Source organism: Stegodyphus dumicola, chromosome 9 (assembly GCF_044657685.1).
Source record: "Stegodyphus dumicola isolate Sdum_Otavi_A_Nest chromosome 9, ASM4465768v1".
Classification (NCBI taxonomy): Eukaryota; Metazoa; Arthropoda; class Arachnida; order Araneae; family Eresidae; genus Stegodyphus; species Stegodyphus dumicola.
Window position 1 is genome coordinate 52494094 of NC_140776.1, and position 20319 is coordinate 52514412.

At 32.1% G+C, this 20319-nt stretch overlaps 1 protein-coding gene across 3 annotated transcripts in view; it reads left to right on the forward strand.

The window, feature by feature from the left end:
* The window catches only part of LOC118181322 (uncharacterized), a 104417-nt gene that overhangs the window by 74781 nt on the left and 9317 nt on the right, over positions 1 to 20319 (forward strand). For 2 of the 3 annotated variants that reach the window (XM_085823431.1, XM_085823432.1), the window contains 3 exons: positions 10665 to 10937; positions 17633 to 17824; positions 19757 to 20038. In XM_085823431.1, the coding sequence (XP_085679557.1) occupies positions 10665 to 10937; positions 17633 to 17824; positions 19757 to 20038 (747 nt within the window). The remainder of the gene's footprint in view (positions 1 to 10664; positions 10938 to 17632; positions 17825 to 19756; positions 20039 to 20319) is intronic. The other variant, XM_085823433.1, reaches the window with a different exon arrangement.

Sequence of the window (20319 nt, forward strand, 5' to 3'; positions counted from 1 at the left end):
GCTGTTGTTCCTGTTGCAGCATCTTTTGCTAGGCGATCTGCTATCTTGTTGCCGTGACTGCCAGCACATGCTTTAATCAATTACAGTGTGATATTTATGATTTTTAGGTTTTCTTAAGTTGTTTTGTATGGCAGCACTGGCAAAGGGTGTTATAAATTTAAAATTGTCTGTAGTGGAGAGAGACTATCAATTTTCATTTTGACATTATAAAGTTGCTTTCTATGTATATATTGTATTGCCTTAGCTAAACTACTGCTTACTTTACAAGACACTATTGTTGCATTGTAGGTGACCTTTCTACTGATATCCCATTTGTTCATGATGTAGTAATGCAAAAGCATTTCCAACCTTGTGCCCAACTTTTGAACAATCTGTATAAATTTTAAATTCAGTAATTGAGGTGGAATCTGTGTTGTTGAATTTGATTTTGGTTTCTATGTCTTTTTGTGAAGGACATATGTGCTTTGTGTGAAGCTTGGGTTTCATTATCTGGGTGAAATACTTCATCATTTATGGTTGCTGGTTTTTGCAGTTATTTGACTAGCTGACAACCTGCTGCTTTTTCAGTTATTATGTGCAAAGGTAAATCTTTGCAAGAACAGTTTGAATTTGTAGATTTGTGACTGAATTGATAGAAGTTGTGCGGTAGGCTCTAGTGATGTTAAGTAAGAAGGGTCTCTGTATGCTGGCCAGATGTTTGATTTTACGTCCTTACATGGGTTGAGTCCAGACTGCTGCACTATATGTTACAATTTTTTCCACAGCTGTGGACTATAGAACCTTCTGAATGTGGAATTCAATCTCCATTTGTATTCTCATAAATGCTAGAGTTGATTAGCTGTTATGGTGGTACACTTTTTGAGTTCCATGAAGTGTGGGATCCATGTTAATTTTTCATCAAAAATAAAGTTTCTTACTGTTTTCAAACTTTTACCATTTAGAGTTATTGATGGCTAAGCCATCAGTGAGTCTCCTTTTTTTGGGGGGATTAGGAGGATGTATGATTTCTGTACAGTGACTTAAATTTTAGAACGTTACAAAGAGAGTAAAATTTATTGCAGACTTCTGTAATTCATCAGTTGTTTTTCCTCTTACAGTGAAAGCTGCATCATCTCCATAAGCAGATATTCAAGTACAAAGGGTGTTTACGTATTTTTGTAACAATTCTGATGTTCTCTACAAATTTAAATATTAGTTTTAAAATACAAACATGACTGGCATCAAATTAGAATAAGGTTCAATTTATTGTATGCAGCATTAAAAATATTCTTTTCATTAAAATGTCGCTGAAAATTAAACTGTGAATCAAAGACTATATTTTTAGTCGCATCTCATGTTTTTAAAGGGAAATCCAGTCCCCAAAGAGCTATTGCAGAATCTTTAACTATCTCTGCGGGAACTGGGAACAAAATTATGAAATCTGAATTAAAGCTGATTAAAAAAATGAGGATGTTTATCGCGTAGCGGCGAGACATGTTGCTCAGTGTAAGGCCATTTGCAGATTGCTGTATGAAAATTATTTGGTAGGCAAACAATGAAAATATATAGTTACAAGTGATGAGGCTTGGATATACTTATCTGATCGCAATAGAAAAAGATGAGTTTACTACTGAAGAAGAGGAGAAAAAGACCTAATATGTTGGTTCTGAGAAAACAAGGAAAGTTCTAAAGGTTTTATGGTTATTACTGGATTCTCTTATAATGAAAAACTTAAAATAGGAAAATTAGGAAAAAATGTCAAAATTAATTTAGATTACTATCAGAAATATATAGAGCGTCCATTTTTAAAGAAAAAATTCCATCTTTATCCAAACAATCTTCACTGTGTTAAGTTCCGTCAGGATAAAGCTCCAGACCATACCTCTAAATCTACTGCTCCATTTTTTGAAAAAATGAAAAATGAAACTGAAATTGAAGCATCTTAACCTTGAAATGCATCTTAATCAAAGTCTCTTGATGTGGCTTCTATGGATTACTGTCCATTTGGACATTTAAAATAAGCTTTTTATTAGTGGCATCCCAAAACATTGCATGGATTATGGAAGATTGTGAAGGAGGAGCGGAATGAAATCAACTTTGATGCTTTAAGAAAAGAACTTTTGTCTTGGAAATCAAGATGTAATATGATAGTTCAACAAAAAGCGCTATTAGACTGAACATATTAGAAAATAAAATTCTAAGGTTTGTATATATGTATAAATCTTTGCAAAATCATCACAAAAATGTAAACACCCTCTGTATGTTCCAGCCGAAATGTAAGGATTTATTGAAGGTAAGATTCTACAGAAGAGGTTCGTGCAAGAACCTTGGCAACATCTTGTTTGATCATATTTATTGATTCCGTTGTTGTGTGCTATAATTCAATGGCGATGAATTAGATACTGTACAAAATCTTTAATCCGGACTCGTCGGGACTTCGGCAATTCCGGATTAGGGGTTTTTCCGGATTATAGATCATCAGTTTAATTTTGGTAAGATGGTATGCAGAAATTATAAAATTAAAAATATGAAACCGTAATTTATGAAATAAAAAGCAATTATGATCTAAAGGGTATCAAAATTAAAAAAAAAAGCAGCAGCTTAATATTCATCTGTTTACTTTATAAAACAATTCTTTCAATGTAAGTTGTTTAAATTGCTTTGTTTTTTGTGCTAATACTTTCTCTTTAATTCTATAAACAGACATAATTTCTTGTTCAGTTACAAAGTTCCGCTGTTCAAGTCCTGTAATTGCTGAATACAGACTAACTTGTCAATGAAAATTTTTTCGTTTTCACTAACCTCTCTGTCACTTTCTTCATGCCTTTATCCATTTTTTGCAGCAATTTCACTTTTTGTTTGATGGACATCGAAACATGCTTTAGCTTTGTAGATCCTTTGGCAGCTTCAGAATTGGAAACTCTTTTTGACATAATCGAAAGTTCAAGCTTACTTTTTATAAAATTGCTCTAACAGTCTGCAAAAAATAATAAGCCGGATCCAATTAGAAGATTAAGGAACGACGCAATCTACAACATTAACTGAAATAGATAATTAGATAATTTTAGCCTAGCTTATACTGTCCGTTATACATTAAACGTGCATGCGTAAACATATTATGCGCATACTTAAACGATATGCATGCACAGAAAGTTTGTAGCTTTGAGGTCCAGATTATAGATCATTCTGGATTATGGACATCCGGATTAAAGACTTTGTACTGTACTTACTTAAAGCTATATAAATGTTAACTGAGCACTCCACTTTCCTTCTTCTCCACTTGTTTTATGGCTGACCACCATAAGGTGTCAAAGGCACTGTTTAAATCAATACTATTAAATGCTATGTGTTAGCCATTGATTTTATTTTCTAAAACTTTTCCCTTCTGTCAATTAATGTGTAATTGAGTTGCCTGTTCTAAATACATACTGGCTAAGATAATTCTTCTGTGATGCAAGTGATTTTTAAGCGTGATTTTCAGATTTTTTCAAATATTTTGCCTATGGTGAGAGTAAGCAAATCAGACAGTAGGAATTTGCATTAGCTGGATCCCGACTCATTTTAGGAAAAGTATGACAGCCGGTTTTGAAAGCCCTTTGGAATGTACTTGTACTGAGAAATTTGTTGAAATATTTGCAGAAGAGGTTTATTTTGCTATAGATGATTAATTATTGAATAGTTTATGCTGTCTGAGCCTGTGCTTTCTTTTTAGGAAGAATTTGAAGCACATCTTGGGTCCAGGAGTTTGTCTTGACTTAAAATGATCATATTCTTGTATGCTGCACACTGTTTTTATACTTTTATGATGTGATTAATTGGATGTCATTTAATCTTTCTTGTTTCAGTCTTTTTTTTAATGCTCTACACCTTTGTTGTTCTTGTGTCTCTAATTCTTTGTTCCACCAATTTATTGTAATGGAGTTCCATAGTTTGTTGTTGTGGCAGATATTCATTGCAAGTATTTTCTCTATTAACTATTAATGCTTCTGTAAATGCTTCAGGATCTTCTTTGGTCTTGTATGATTGAATTGTCTTTCTAGATTAACTAAGAGAGTGCAAATTTTTCTTGTGAAAGGAATAATTTTCTGATCTGGCGCATTGTTCCATTTAATGATACAGCTTATGTGACTTAATTGGGAGGTTATGTATTTATAATCAGAGACTCATCTTCTTCTTCTTCTTTACCCATTCTTGTATGAGATGGGCTGCTTGTGATATAATTGTGAGATCCAGCTATCCTTTTTTAAAAGTCTGTCAAATGAAGAAGGGGCTTTAGCTGTATTATGTATTATCAAATTATGTGAAGATAGGAAGTCTTCCAAAAACAGCGTTTAAATTCTGTAGTGGTATATCCCCAGCTCGTGTTATGAGCATTGAAGTCACCAGCAAACGTTTTATTAGTATTTCTATAGTCTTGATTCAATCTATAAATAAAGCTAGTTATGGAGTTTAAATCATCTGTTGGTGGGGAGTAAAGTAAAGTTAGAACAATCAATAGGTTTTGAACGTCTAAGAGTATGGCTACATTGTCTACTTCTATATGTATTATTGTTGGAAATCAGTTGAGATTTTAGCACATTTGCTGCTCATGGCTGTTGATCTGAATCTGTTGAAGATGTGCTCCATTGTAGTGGGAAGCCAGTTATTTTTCAATCTTTGGTATATGGTTCTTATCTAAAGATTAAACCTGCATTGCAAAGGTAGTATCACTTGTGCAGTAGCAGCCTTAGATCATTTTAAATTTATTTGAAGGCATTTAATGGGTTTCTAAATTTCTTTTTGTATGTTATTTATCATGCTTCTGCAAATTATTATATGGGGTATTTGAATTAGCAGATTGTGTTTCTCTGGATGCGTTCAGTCTGTTTTCTATAGACTGAACAATGTAGTTAATAGGCTGGGTGGTTGAGTGGGTATTTATAGCGTGTTCTATATGATAAGTTTGCAAGTGGGTTTCTGTGCTCTATAGTTGCATGTGTTTCCCTGAGTAGTAGCAGTAGTATGTTTTGCTGGTATATTGTTGTTGTGTATGTCTTGAGTTCTTAACATTTATAGCACCTTTTGATGGCAAAGAATTTTGATATGGATTGAGCATTCCATCCAGTGTAGATTCTACCTGATTGTAGAAGTCTTTTGAGTGCTGTCGGGTGGCATTCGTGATTTACTTAGCCCTTATTTGTTTTAAGCTTACTTAGCCCTTATATGTTTACAATCGTTGAGAAACTATGAGAAACACACTGAAACAATACTATGATAACCACAACGTTAACGATACAACAATGAAGACAGCTTCACAGCAAAGCACTAAAGTACAGCTTTCGACTCTATTTGGTCGCTTTCAAGCTAATCTCTGAATTCAACATACTCTCCTACTCTGTGTACAGGCAGGGTATATATATCTTTTGATCTGCCTTTGAGAACACTCTCGGGAAAAACAGTAAGAATTCGTTCTAGAAGATTCTCTCTTCGTCTATGGCATATCACCAATTTGGTTGCCAAATGGGCAGTTTCGTACGAAATCTGGCAACCCTGCCTTTCCTTGCCACATTCTGGAAACCCTAACCCCACCTTGTACTGAAGCTATTTTGTCATAGCTTGGCATTTTTTAACAGTACTGTTGTTGAACGTTTTTCTTTGAGTTTATTTCTAGTGTATTCCCCTTTTTTGGATGTATCAGAATAGCTGGATTTGGTGCTCTTTTAGCAATATCTACGTAAGAAGACTGAATTGAATCCTGTCTTGTAGTTTCATCTTGCCTTGATTCTTTTATTGTATTTGTCGTGACTGATGTTTGTGGGTTTTTTTCTTTCCTTATTTGGCGTCAAACATCAAATAAACTTGTGCTTTTTAAATGTTTTTATTCAAGGTAAATACAGTACAACAACTATATCTTTCATGTAGCTCACAAATCTGTTATTAAGATTTTGTTTTAAAACCATTTGGCACGTTCAGCATATTATGTTTTTAAATACAATGCAAAAATCATTCCGTGTGCTCCGTTTTGTTGTTTTTCTATGTGTTTCTTTGGTGTTGGCGTCTTCTCTCTCTCCCGCAGAAAGTGCCAGTGCCTCACAGTATTCTTCGGAAGTATTTCCAGGATGTAAGATTTATGATTGCAAGACTAAGGAGTTGTCAAGGCTAATTCTGTTAATGCATTTATTGATTGTTCTTGTTCCTGTGAAGGAAGTAAATATTTTCTTCTTTGCTTTCATTTGATAATGTATAAGCAGGTCAAGTAAAAAGTGCGATTATTTTTCTATCAAAGCCTAGTTATGAAAAAGCGATTGATGGAATATTTGTAATATTTTTTACACTTTGTTATTTCCGTGGTTTGCAGTGCATGATTTAAAGGCACTGTTGTTCTGAGTTTTCAAAGTTTCATTTTCAGTGTATGTACCATAAAATGAGCTGACTAGTGAAAATTTTTCTTCTCTTTAACTATTATTAATAAACGCCTTGTTAAAGGCATTTATTAATAACAGTTAAAGAGAAGAAAAATTTTTCTTCTCTTTAACTATTATTAATTATAACTATTATTAAGTGAAAATTTTTCTTCTCTTTAACTATTATTAATAAACGCCTTGTTAAAGGCATTTATTAATAACAGTTAAAGAGAAGAAAAATTTTCAGATTTATTATATTATTGTTGAAAGTATTTAAAGTTGAGAATTTAATGTGTTTAACTTGTGAAAATGTGTGTTGCAGTTAGACAATTTTGCAAGAAGTAGAGTAATATCTATTGATGGATATTGAAATTTGTTAATTATGTTGTAAACAAATAGATGCAAGCAAATAAATGTAAACAATTGTTGCATCAACTTGATAATGAGTTCCAGAAGTGGCTAACAACTTGGGCCTAGTATATAGCTTTCAGTAGTGACTATTTCAAAAAAGAGGTATTACCATATGAAGATCAGACTTTGGCCAATACATTTCAAGATAAATTAATTATCTTGGACTAATCCTCATATATCAGTTATTTCTGTCTTCTGCATTTAAAAAATAAATAAAAAATCATTATTTAATTGTCATACTGCATCTGTAAGTTATAAATTATCATACATGCAGTTTTCTTATTTTCATTATTTTCTTTTACCTCCCACGTGAGTAACTGTTAGATGTATCTTTAAAAATATGCTTTCAAATTTGTAAATGCATTTGTATGTATAACCTGAATATAACTGTTGTATTAAAAATCGAAGAGAAAGAATTCTGGAAGGAAGTAAAAGTGAATGACTAATTACAAAAAGTATCCAAAAACTTTACGTATTCCATGAAAAAATGTTATGATAACCCACTGCTGTATTATGACTGACATTTTGGGACTGACTAGCTGTGTATATATGTAGTGTAGAATTTTTTTTTTTTTTTTTTTTTTTGGCAGGGTTGGGGAAGAATTTGTTCTATTTAAGCACGAGAAATAAAAATAATGATGAAGTTCATACTAAATTGTATAGAAAATGCTGCACTACTTTCCAAGATTGCATACATGTGCATCTTGTGCACACTTCTCCAAATTTATATTTTTAAAAATAAAACTATTTTAGAAGATTTTATAAAAATATTGTTTTTATCTGAGTAATTATTAGAGATTAGCGGATTAAGTCATTGTTCTGCATTCAGAGCTGTTAAGTATTTTGTATTTAAACATCTTTCATTGCCATAGTTTTGTCATCTGAAAGAGACAATTTTGCAGATGCTCCAGAATATAAATAATAGTAATTCTCGTGCATTTTCTGAATTTTTTTAGCAAATATAATTTGGAAAAATATAATGCACTATAGAAAATGTTTTTAATATATCTCCTCTTCATTAGGAGAACATTTAGAAATCATATTTTCTAACCCTTAGTTGCATTAATTGTGTACTTTTATTAATAACATGAAATTATTGGGTTGGCAACTAAGTAATTGCAGATTTTTTTTTAGAAAATTAAAGACAATTTTTTCATGGAACTAAATAACTTTATTCTGTAATGTATTGCCCATTTTAATCAGTGACCTTTTGCCATCTTTCAGGCAGCATCATAATCCCACGTTCATAAAACTTCTGGTTTTTATTAGCAAAAAAGTGAATCAGGTACGATTTGACATCATCATCATTATTGAAATTTTTACCACTCAAGGAGTTTTGTAAAGATCGAAACAAAAAGTAATCAGATGGTGTAATGTCAGGACTATATGGTGGATGTTGCAAAACATCCCAACCATGCTCCAATAATTTTTGCCGAGTGACCAAAGATGTGTGTGGCCTTGCATTGTCATGATGGAATACAACACCTTTTCGGTTTGTCAATTTGGGCCGCTTTTCTTCAACTGCATTGTTTAATTTCGTTAGTTGTTCAATGTAGACATCAGAATTGATCGTTCGGTTGGGTGGTAAGAGTTCAAAGTAGAAAATTCCTTTGTAATCCCACTAAACTGATAACAAAACCTTCTTTTGATGAATATCAGCTTTTGATGTTGTTTGAGTTGGTTCACCTGGCCTGCTCCATGATCTTTTCCACTTGATATTGTTGTAAACAACCCATTTTTCATCACCAATTATGAGTCGTTTTAAAAATGGATCATTTTCATTACGTTTCTTTAGCAAATCGCAGCTGTTAATGTGTTACGTTAAATGCGTTTCTTTCAGTTCGTGAGGAACCCATGTATCGAGTTTTTGAACATAGCCAAGTTGTTTTAAGTGATTTTCAATGCATGTATGTGATACATGAAGCTTCTCTGCAATCTCACGTGTTGTATTGAGACGATCCGAATTGATTATAGCTTTGATCCCGTCATCAACTTCAACTGGACGACCAGAGCGTTTTTCATCTTTGAGTGAAAAATCACCAAAACGAAATTTGGCAAACTAATTTTGACACTGCCGTTCTTTTAAGGCTTCGTCACCATAAACAGCACATAACTTTTTATGAGCTTGCGATGCGTTTTTCCCTTTGCGGAAATAAAAAAGCAAAATATGACGAAAATGTTCCTTTTGATTTTTCATTTTTCAACGAATGCCAAACGAAAACTACGCAACCGATCAAAACACTTTTTTTACTGATTGACAGCTGAATTGCCAACTATCAAATAACAAAATGTGTTTTACATTTGTACTATGTCTGCAACCCTAAAAATTTAACTGAAGCCATCTATGAGTGAAATCCACAATTACTTAGTAGCCAACCCAATAAGATAATATAGCCAAAATGGCTGAAATAATATTAATCATTTTTATGTTAATTATTTTTTTTCTGCTATTGCTCAGGGATATTCTGAATATTTGTTAAGGTGTTTTATCTTCCTGTTCTTTTTCTGCTATTTTTCTTAGGCTGCAATAGGCTGCAATACTTAATATTACGTGGTATAATTGTTAGTCATTCACTAGCTATAAGCTGAGTTGTTGACATAGTTAAAATATTTATTACCATCATGCTATATGTGTGATGAAAATATATAAATTTAGCAACTTGAGAGAGCTTAACGTTTTTTTAGTCTTTGTATAGTATCTAATACAATGATTTTTCATTTTGTTGTCATTATTCATTTTTGCAATAACATCAAATCATTGTTATTAATAATTTTTTAATTCTAGTTTTAGTTTAGCATAAAGTTCTGTTTAACTGTAAATATTGCTAATACTCAATTTAAATTTCACTTAAAAGATCTGGGGAGGGCATCTCCCAAATTATGCATGTAAAATGAAATAGTAATAAATTAAAAAGTCATAAACGAAAGCAAAGTTTCTGTGATGTGTCAACATTCATCTATTAAATGTTAAATTATTTGGAAGTACATTCAAATTTTCAATGTTAAATAGCTAAAGTCTAAAAAAATTTTTTAAACCTTACATAGAACTCATTTTATGTACGTAAGTATGGAAATCTTGTGTTTCAATTAAAAATCTGCATTTCATAATAACCATATAGTTCTATATATATTCTGAGAATTTTTAGCAAATTTTTTGCATCCAAAGTTTGGGAATCAGCTTAAATATGAGTACAAAATCATTTACAAATAATTTGATCACAAAATAAATGATTATTTAACTGCAAATGTTATTTATATTTTATTTTATCCTAATGGACATTTTATCAGATTTTAATTTTTGACTTCAGAATTTTATAGCAATTCTTAAAGTCTCTTTCTGCTATTGGCAGATCTGGATGGCATCATCATTCATTTTTCTATTGACATGTTCTTTATCTGCCTTATAAATAATATCTTCAGTTATGTCTGTAGCATTTGCTTATATACAGGTTTGAAATTTTAGTGGAATTTTTGCAGCAAAATCTTAACTCTTGCCTTATCTTCGGTTTCCTCCCTCTCCTTTATCTGTTATCTTATTTACATGTTTACGTAACTGAAAGGCATAATCTTCATTTAGGAAAATCTTCATTAGTAAAGTGTGATTTATAAGTGTATCAAGTAATCATCATCAGTGTATTAAGTAAATGCTTTATCAGCCAAACTGTAATTCTTCAATATCATTTAATTTTAGTTTGTTTTCTAAAGATGTAAGTAATTTGGGGAAGTAAGGTGTGTATAAATATGAATTATAAACATTAAAAAGATTTATTGGCATACATATGTTTTTCTGTGTATCTCTTCACTTTAACTTCTTTGGAGAAAAACAAGTAAGTTTTCATTAACATTTCATTTCTTTGGAGGTAAGAATAAGCTATGTATTTTTCTTCTCAGAACCAGAATCAGGCTACAAAAGAATTCTGAGATCGTCACACAGAACTAAAGCTGATGATTCTTCAGATGTTCAAGTAATAGATTCATCTTCAAAGCAGTCATATGAGTCGGTTCTGAATAATAAACCCATATTAACTGCCGAGAAAAGAAAAGGAGACGAAACTGAACTTGCAGTAAAATACAAAAATGAAAATAAGCAAATACGGCATGAAAGGGAAAATGAAGATGTTGCTGCACCAGAAGTGCAAAGCCAGAAACTGTCATCCCAGACTAGTGAGTACATCAATTTATTCAGAGTAACTCTACATGAATGCATATCTTTGCGCTAATACATATTTTACCTTTCTCTTGATGTAAAGAAATAAAAAAAAATATTCTGTTTATGAAGAGTATAAGCATAAAATAATAATATTTACATTGTGGGCTCTTTGTAAAAATGGTATCAGGCAAGCTACATTTTAAATTATGTTACTAGTTTAAAACTTTTGAATAACTGTAATGTTATTTGTACTAAGGAAATTGAAAATAGTTAAATATAGTTTGTCTCTATTTTTGTTTAATATTTTTCGAATAAAAAATGCAAAAACTGTTCATATTCAAATTTGTTCTAAATAATCCCCCCTCCTTTTTCTGTCAAAAACTATACAGTTTTAATGTCAAGAAATGATGTTATACATTAAGAAAATAATCTTAGAAAACTCTGTTCTTGCTGTTTCAGTTTTATATTAACAGTCATGAAATAAATTCTTGACGTTTATTGGATTAGGAGTATGTTATTTTATTAATTTGTTTTGAGTAGTGCTTTTTTTACCCCCAGATCAGATAAAAGTGCTGCTATTATATTTTGATCTTCTCTTTTGTGTCTCTCCCAAAAAATTAAAATTGTGGAGTAACATTTTTGTAAGAATTTCCGTTTTACTGCTTTTCATTTATTCAATTTTTCTTCTCATTTTCGTTTTTCTCTGCCTTCAGCATTATTAACGAGTAGGCATGCATGTGGTGTTATGTTTCGTAATTAGCAGCTGAATTATTTTAAAAACTGGAATTTATCGCATCCAATTTGATTGCATTTATACACTTCTGGCTATTAAAATTGTTACACCTGGAAGAAAACAAAATAGCAGAATCTTATTTATTGTACATGTGCAGTGTAATGGGAGGAAGATATGATTAAATAGCAAGTAGTTTTATGTATACAGCGAACAGAATTCAGTGCACAGAGCTGCCATCTCTGGTATCAAGTTGAACTGAGATATGGGTATGCCATCCTATGTGGCATAAATTTTGTCAAAGTTCATCAATCATAATGGCATGCCAGTCTCTTGGCAACCCATGACCAGGATCTGGATAATGTGCTGGCTAAAGCAATAGTCGAACATGCTCTGTAGCTGGAAAGTCAGGACAGCATGGCCAACATATGGTCATATATTGATAGCAGCTGTCCGTATTACCAGCTTTGTGAGCAAGAGATTCTATGATCTAAATATTGTTTCCTGCAGAAGATGTCATTGATTTTTTTAAAAAAAAAGATACTAATTCATGCTTCTCATATTATCCTGTTATGATTTTCTGAGAGTCTTTCATGATCCTTTTGAATAGACAGACCTTGGAATATCTGCAGTAAATTTTTGAAGAACAAGATTGTAGTGCATTATGCACTTCCAGCATCTTTACCCATATTTGAACAAGTTTTACAGGAAAAATAGTATAAAATCCCAATTCAAGATTTGTATTTATCATTCCTAGAAGAATTCAAGCATGCATCATGAGTGAACAATTTGCTGTTAATAAAGGAATTTATTCTTTTACAAGATAACTCCATAACTTTGTAACTCCTGTATATGCAAATACATGAGATCATTTTAAAGTATTCCATAAGCAATTATTAAAGCAACCTTTGTCAGATATTGTGATATATTTTCCAAAAGATTTTAACTTTCTTTTATTTAATCAGTATTGCTTGACATTTAGCTGGAGTCTCCCCCCTGTATAATTCCATATAAAATTATGGCATGATTTTATATTTCAGCTTTAAGCCCATTATATCCAGAATAAGTTTTGTTATGTATATTGGATCATTCCAAAAATTCTGCAGTTTTTCAAATCAAAGTGTCTTTTCTTCTAATTATTTTGTTATTGCTGATAAGACTGACATTGTTGATGTGCGTGTTTAATTATGTCCTCAGTGCAGTGATAAGAATGGAGAACTGTTCATTTTGTCATATTATGCTGTTTTATTTTTAAAAAAATGGCTTTGATGCTGTTTGTAAAATTTGTACTGTGAAAAAAGTGCTATTTCTGATGAAGTAGTTTGAAGGTCGTTTAAGCATAGAAATTTCTGCCTCAAAGATGATGCTTATTTGGACAACCATCCTTTGTAAACAAGGATCTATTAAAAGAAGCTGTGTCTGAAAATCCTAGTTACACAGTTTAGGACAACTGTCAAACCAATGTAAAATCAGTTATTCAAAAAGAAATGAGTTGCATGCTATCACTTCATATGTCTTTCTTCCCATCCGTCATCCATTGTGCATACTAAAGAGCATCAGCTGAATGCTGACAAAATATTTACAAGAGGCAAAGGGAATGCCTACTTCTCATCCACAGTATAAGGAATTGGATGAATTTCATGCTCTAACATTTTTTTACTGCTTTTAATGCACTAGAAGCAAGTTTTCTGTTTTAAGTTGTGTGTTGTACAGCATATTTAATTTAAAGCATAGTTATTATTATTTTTTATAATAGCTGATAGATTCAGAGATGCCCCCACTTGGTTATACAAATAATCAGCACTTACGGCTTTAACTTAAAAGTAGAAAATATAAAACTAAACTAAGTTTGAATAATCAGCCAAAGTTGTACAGAGAAATTTAAAGTGTATTTAGCTCTTTGGTTATTATCACTGACGTAGATTAACAAGCAATTAATATGTACGGCCATAAAATAGCAAGCTTTAGCTATTAGCAACAATGTGGCCGACAGACAGAACACACTCTTTGAGGTAGCTCAGAAGACATCGGCTTAAACAGTAATTTCCACCCTGCTTTTCATAAAGCATGAAACTGAAAACTCATTCTGGCAGGAAAATGAGGGTGTAAAGGAAAATCTGTACAATACTTTCTAACTGATGCACAGAAGGAAAATAATTTCGAGAAAACTCCAGCTCCAACATTCTCATGTCTTGAAAGCTGTGAGCCACTTATTTTCAGGATATTTACTCTCAGTAGTCCCCAAAGTGATACATTTTATTACATCCAGTGAAGTAGCCTTTATATATATGAACTGAGTCAAATTTAAGTTTGCCTCTAGACCTATCAGTCCCATGGAATTTCTGGATTTCATCAGCAGTTGCACGTTGTGAAATTTAAAGATTTTCCCATAGGCCAAAATCGTCTGGGAAAATCCATTCTGTGTTGTGAGGTTTCTGTTTTCAAGTTGGTAATTCCTCCAGAAAGCATCTTCAAGTCTAATAAGTTTTTCATAAAGTATTGAAGGTCTCTCTTGAAAAATACTAAATTTTCCCAACATTGTATCAATATGCATAATGATAAGCCTGCCCTAATGATAAGCCTTAATGTTTGGTTTTGTAGATTTTCTAGTTTTTTAAACAAAGAATTTGAGATTGTTATATGTGATTCACTACAGGACAATACAAAGGTTGTATAAGTCATACTGAAGAGTGGAGCAGAAACTACTCAACAATGTTCCTTCCGAGTGCTTCAATTTATTCAGTTTTGTTTTGAAATTGGTTCAATATGCTGCTTCCAAAGCAATTTTCTATAAAAAATACCTAAATAAATAAAAACATCTGTGCATGCAGTGGAGTGGTTTATATATTTTAAATCCTGACAAAAATCTGGTCTGTTTTCTGAAAGTACATTAAGTGCTTTTTTGAATGTCTTGTTAATAAAGCTGTTCACATTTTTCATCGGTGCCTGGATCCAGGTCACTTAAGTTATTTCAAATAAAAAGCATTTAATGCCTCTTATTGTGTTTAGAATTTAAATTAAGTCATTGATATGGGCATTAAAAAGGGTACAGCTGCTGCATCCCCGGAGGGAGACCATACATAAAATACTTTAAAAATTCATTTCCGTATTTGACGCAACATGTTCTTTGACCAAGAAAAGATCGAAACTAGTTGAATGTGTGAAATGTAGCTTAACAATTTCTGCAAGAGTCTCTCTTTCCAGATAGAATCATATGCACTCTTGAAGTCGACATATATATAGCTGTCAGTATATTCTTTTTGTCAAGTACATCTTTAATAAATTGATTTGTTGATCTATTTTTATGGAAACCAGCCTACTGCATTAAAAGTAGATTATAATTCTGAAGGTACTAATTTAACCGATTTCTGAAGTCTTTCCATTGTCTTTTACTATTCTTTAGTACTGGAATAGTAGCGTCATTTCTCCAAAGTGGGAGGACCAATCCTGTCTCCCAAATAGAGTTTAAAACTTTTAAAATGGCCCTCTTTGCTACTTCACCAAGATGTTTGAGGAATTCCACAATGTTATCTTCTGGGGATTTTTTAACTTTCAAGCATTTGAGGGCTAATTTCTCTTGAGATTAAGCATAGTTGCTTCCAAAAGAATTTAGTTTGTCTCTATGATAGGTCAAGATTTTATTTTCAGTAGAAATTAGGTTCTCATTTGGACACTAATCTCTTATTCTGAATATTGGCAAATAATTTATAGATCTTTAAACTATCCATGCTATAGTTTGCATTAGAAATAAAGTTTTTAAAGGCCTTCCGTTTCGCATCCTGCTTTTCTAAAAATTTCCGCTTGTCTTCTCCAGGAGGTTACATACATCACTTGGTTTTCCTGGGAGTTCAGCCTTTCATCTAAGCCTTATCACATTTTTCTTCATTTCCACAAGTTCTGGGGAGCAGAAGCATTTCTAAATTCTAACTTTATTTCTAGGGATGCGTGCTCTTGCACATTTTGTGATAGCTCCATTTATTTCCCATACAAGCTTATCGGGATAACAGTCAAAGACCAACTGTTTCATTCCCTAGTCCTTGGTAAAGAAGTTATGTAAATGTTTTCCGCTTTGCTTTCTTTGATTCTGTGATGCTTTATGATGATTTTCGTTGTGAGCCAAATAGCCTGGTTTGTTAATACTAACATTGGCAATGAATTGTCTGTGGCTCTAATAACCTGAGTCTTCATTAATTTTATGTTTAGTGTAAGTACCCATATGAACAGAAATGCAAAGTAAGTTAGGTGTGCTACAAGTTCCATTATAGTGAGTGTAAGTATGTGGATCCCCCATGCATTATATAAGTTCGAAAGGAGTGGAAATGAGAATGTCTTCTAGCTTTTGCCCAGCGGTATATGAATCCCCTTAGCCTTATCTTTTTGAATGGACATTAAAATCGATATTTGTCTTAATTAATTAGGTTTGTTGCTGGGAGAGATGTAGACGGCATAAATCTTCGAAAGGTTTTTGTTTTTCCACACTTTAAATTTTGCAATTTTACTTTTATCTATAGTTTTGATAACCTCAGAAACCAGATGTAAGACCACATTTAGCTCCGACCAAGATTCTACTGGCAACCTGCCTGAATTTAGGAAGAAAATAGATCATATACCCTTAAAAAAAAAAAAAAAAAAATTGATCATCAGATTTGCCTCCACAATGGTAAAAACATCAATTCATATTTTAAGAGGGTTTCATAGACCTTCTTAGCCTGGGACAAACCACTCGCATTGCACTGCAGAACACTAAAATCCAAGGATTTATGTCAGGGAGGGCTCGAAGTGTAAAGCTGTAAAAGATCACATGCCAAAATTGTATTTCACTTTGTCTTCATGGAGATTGCCCAGGGTGCACTATGAGGATGCAGAACTATGTTGCACCCAGTATAGAGAAGAATTAATTCTTATATTAGCATAGTCACAAGAGAAATTAAGTGTACTTAGCATATAATCTGTCAAGAAACACAACTTCTGAGAGTTAACCATAACCCTCATTTTATGAAGGTATTTAAAATAGAAGAACAGAATTCACATTAAAATCATTTGAATCCTAATGAGTATAATCAAAATGTTATTTCTAGACTAGAATGCTTGTATAATTCATTAAAAGTTTGTTTTTGCATTAATTCAGTGTTTGACATCTGAAAACCACAGAATTTTTTGGATGACCCAATAATTGCAAAACTATGTATGTGTGGTATTATTTGAAAATGTTAATGTAATTCAAGAGAAAAAAGGTACTTGTATATTATTCCTTTGACTATGAAACCATCGCCAAGCAGCGCAGTTATGAATTATGGACCAATTATGAATAAGCATGACTTCGCATCACATATGTAATATCTGCACTCTGATTTGATGTGACCATGGATCAGCAGTGACAATGCAAAGTGAGCATTTGTGCCAAGAAAATAATCCATTTAAAAAGGAATGTAGTTCAAGGGCTGTAGACTTTAAAATGTAGTTAGGTTCATTTACAGTTAATCGTAAGTATTAACATTTGTTGAATGGAGACAGAATAGCTGGATATGGGTACAGAATGACAGTAACATATAAGAGCAATTACCTGCAGTAAGCTTTTACTCGTAGTGTTTGAAATAGAACTTCCGGTGAAATTGGATGGTTTTATAAAATAGTAGAAATAGATGAAAGTCTTTATGTAAAATTCAAAGCGGGTGATAGATTATGAGGGGACTAATAAATGTTTTATTTTGAGAGTTATGGCAGAAGTGTAACTCGAAATTCTGCTGAAACGGTGCAACTTTGGCAGGATTGTTGTCAACTTTCATAGTTCCATGGTCTGTGGGATAATACATAAGTACCGAAAAGCAGCAGCTTTTCCCTCTTTGAGAGCATAATTATTACATTAATTATATTTTTAGAAGACTTACACTTTCTTTTTTAAGTTTCTGTATTGATTTATTAGTTTAATTAATTAATATTAATAATTATTGTATATGAAATAAGTATGTGTATCTTCAGCAACAACAAGTTCTTCAGTTTCCTCTGATGATGAACCCCTTGTAATTGATCTGAGTGATAATGATGATAATGATGGTGACAATGATAAGAGTAAGAAACAGCTGGCTGCAGGAAAGGAAACTGTGAGCATTGAATCAAAAACGAGTGAACAAAGTTCAGAAAAGAACAAAGTTCAGAAGAGGCAATATCCAGGTATTAAAATTTTACCTCTCTGTCTGAATTTGTTACTTTGACAGTAAAATGTTTTATAAAAATATATATAAACTTGTAGTATGCACACAGCATGCAAAAGCACTTAAATATGTTATAAGCAATTACGTATCTAAGGGTATAATAATACATAGGTGGTATGGCCATACCATTTGGAAGTATGCTAAGACTTGTGCATTCCAAACAGAAAAGACCATAGAAAAATCGAAAATTCAGTATGCTGTGTGGCCTCGACAAAATCTTCGAATGTATTATATTTAAAAGAATGAAGCCATATCTTCAACTGCTCCCTTCTGACCAGTAAGGATTCCAGAAACATCTCTCCGCTCCGAAGCAACTGGTCAAGTTGACGGAGTTCATAGGTGGTGCATTTTATCATAAAAAGTGAATAGCAATCTTTTTGCCCAAGTCTGTTAGGTGGATATCGCTTTTGAAATACCATTGCTGCATTATATGTCTGCTCCCCCCTTATCCAGTCTTGAGATTTTTTCTCTTGATATATATTGGATTATAATTTAAAATACTTTGCTTTCTTTCGTAAAGAATTTAAATATCATCTTAATGAATGGAAATTAATGAAAACAGAAACTAAAATAATTGTAAAAATTTAGCGTATAGAAGCTGTTTAAATACAGGTTTGCATGAGCAGATTCAAAAAGCTGTGCCACTGAGAGGATTAATAATGAAGTATGTAAGGGTAGCAAGAATGAAAAGTGCACATTTAGCACTGCACAAAAACTTCAAATCTTCATTTCATTTTGCTGTTTTCAATTAAATACTTTTTTAATGTTTTGATGCTTTACATGCCAAATAAATGCCGCTTCTAATTTTTATTAATGAATTATGATGATGATGCTTATTCCATTTCCAGTCATTGGCCACCTGGAAATGCCTCGTGGGGGGGGGGAACTGTTAAATTTGGGTTGGTAAATTTATCTATTTTGCCACACAGCAAGGTTTTCCTCAACCCCATCACAGTTTTTGAATTAGACAGTCTCATACCCTCTCTCTCTCTCTAAATACTAACTTCTTCAGAGTTTTTCAGACTCGCAGATTTTAAGTTAAACTATGATTAAAACTATGCAGTCCAATTTTTATTGGATTGAGGGTGGTGGTTAAAACAGGAATCTTTTGAAAGAAATCGGTCTCAGTTGATCATCTGAAATTATTTTATAAAACATAAGTTGATTTCCTCTTCTCCTAGCATCTAAAATTATTGAACATCTTTTCTTCTGGGTAGTCATTTAGCAGATTCATGCCTGATGGCAGTGATATGGGACATATGAATTCTTTGCCATATGTTACAAGATAGTTTAGATCTTTTTATCAGCAGTTTCAGAGTTTAAAATCTGCAAGGCTTTTTATTGCTTCCAAATGCATATCAGTCATGAATTAACTTCATTTAGGAAGGAGAAACTTTTGTAAAGAATGTTAATTGATATAATTCTTTTGTTATAGATGCTTTAATGATATTTATGATGTATAGTTATTTAAAAAATATAATATTTGATTATGTACAACTACCAGACTGTTCTAATTTTTTATCTCAGAAGACATAACTGACCATTGGTTCTGATTTCAGAGCTTTCTGGCTTGAATATTTGCAAAAAATCCATAAAATATTGCAATACTTACTTAGTTAATTTTTATCAGCAAAGGGATGTTTAACTTTTTTCTTCCTTCCCTTTTAGTAATGCTCTTTTATGAAAATAATGGGGTTGCTTTTTCTGTATTATCATTATATATTAGTTTTTTTAGTGCTTGGAAGTGAAAATTTTGCTATCATTATATTTTTAGGAGTAATGATATCTAGGTATTAGTTGTGTTTTATGCTGTAAAATTCAGATGCAATAATTTCACTAATTTAGTAATTAAAAGTAGTCATTTTACCTAAATTTTAATAATATTTAACAGGTGTGATTCCATTATACCATCAGATGCCACTTAATGATGATGTTCATACCCTTGTTGCTGCACATCACCATACTTTACATCCCCAACTTCCTGCCAATGATTCTAGTCCCCAAAAGGTGTCAAATACAGTACAAAGCTCTTCTTGTAGACAAACTTTTAATTCTGATATTAACAGGGTCGTTCATAATCCTACTAACCTAAAGTATGATGAGCATTTGAGAGCTGAAGGAGAATGTACTAATCCTAAAAATTTCAAGCAAAGTGTGTTATTTCCTCTTAAAAGTATGTATACATCTTGTATTTTATTATACGAAACTTGCATGTTTTGAATCAATATTAAAATCTTGAATTTTGTTTGTTTGCTTTCTGTTAATTTCTACTAACAAGCTTCTCATTTAATCAATTAATCATACTTTTATTAATCTTTTTAGAATTTCCTTGTGTATTTTCAATTTGCAGTATTATGCTTCTTGCTTACATTAGCTACTGATTCATCAAATAAAAATTTTGGGTATTTATACTAAATTTTAAAGAAAAGAGTAAACATTTTTTATAACTAAGTT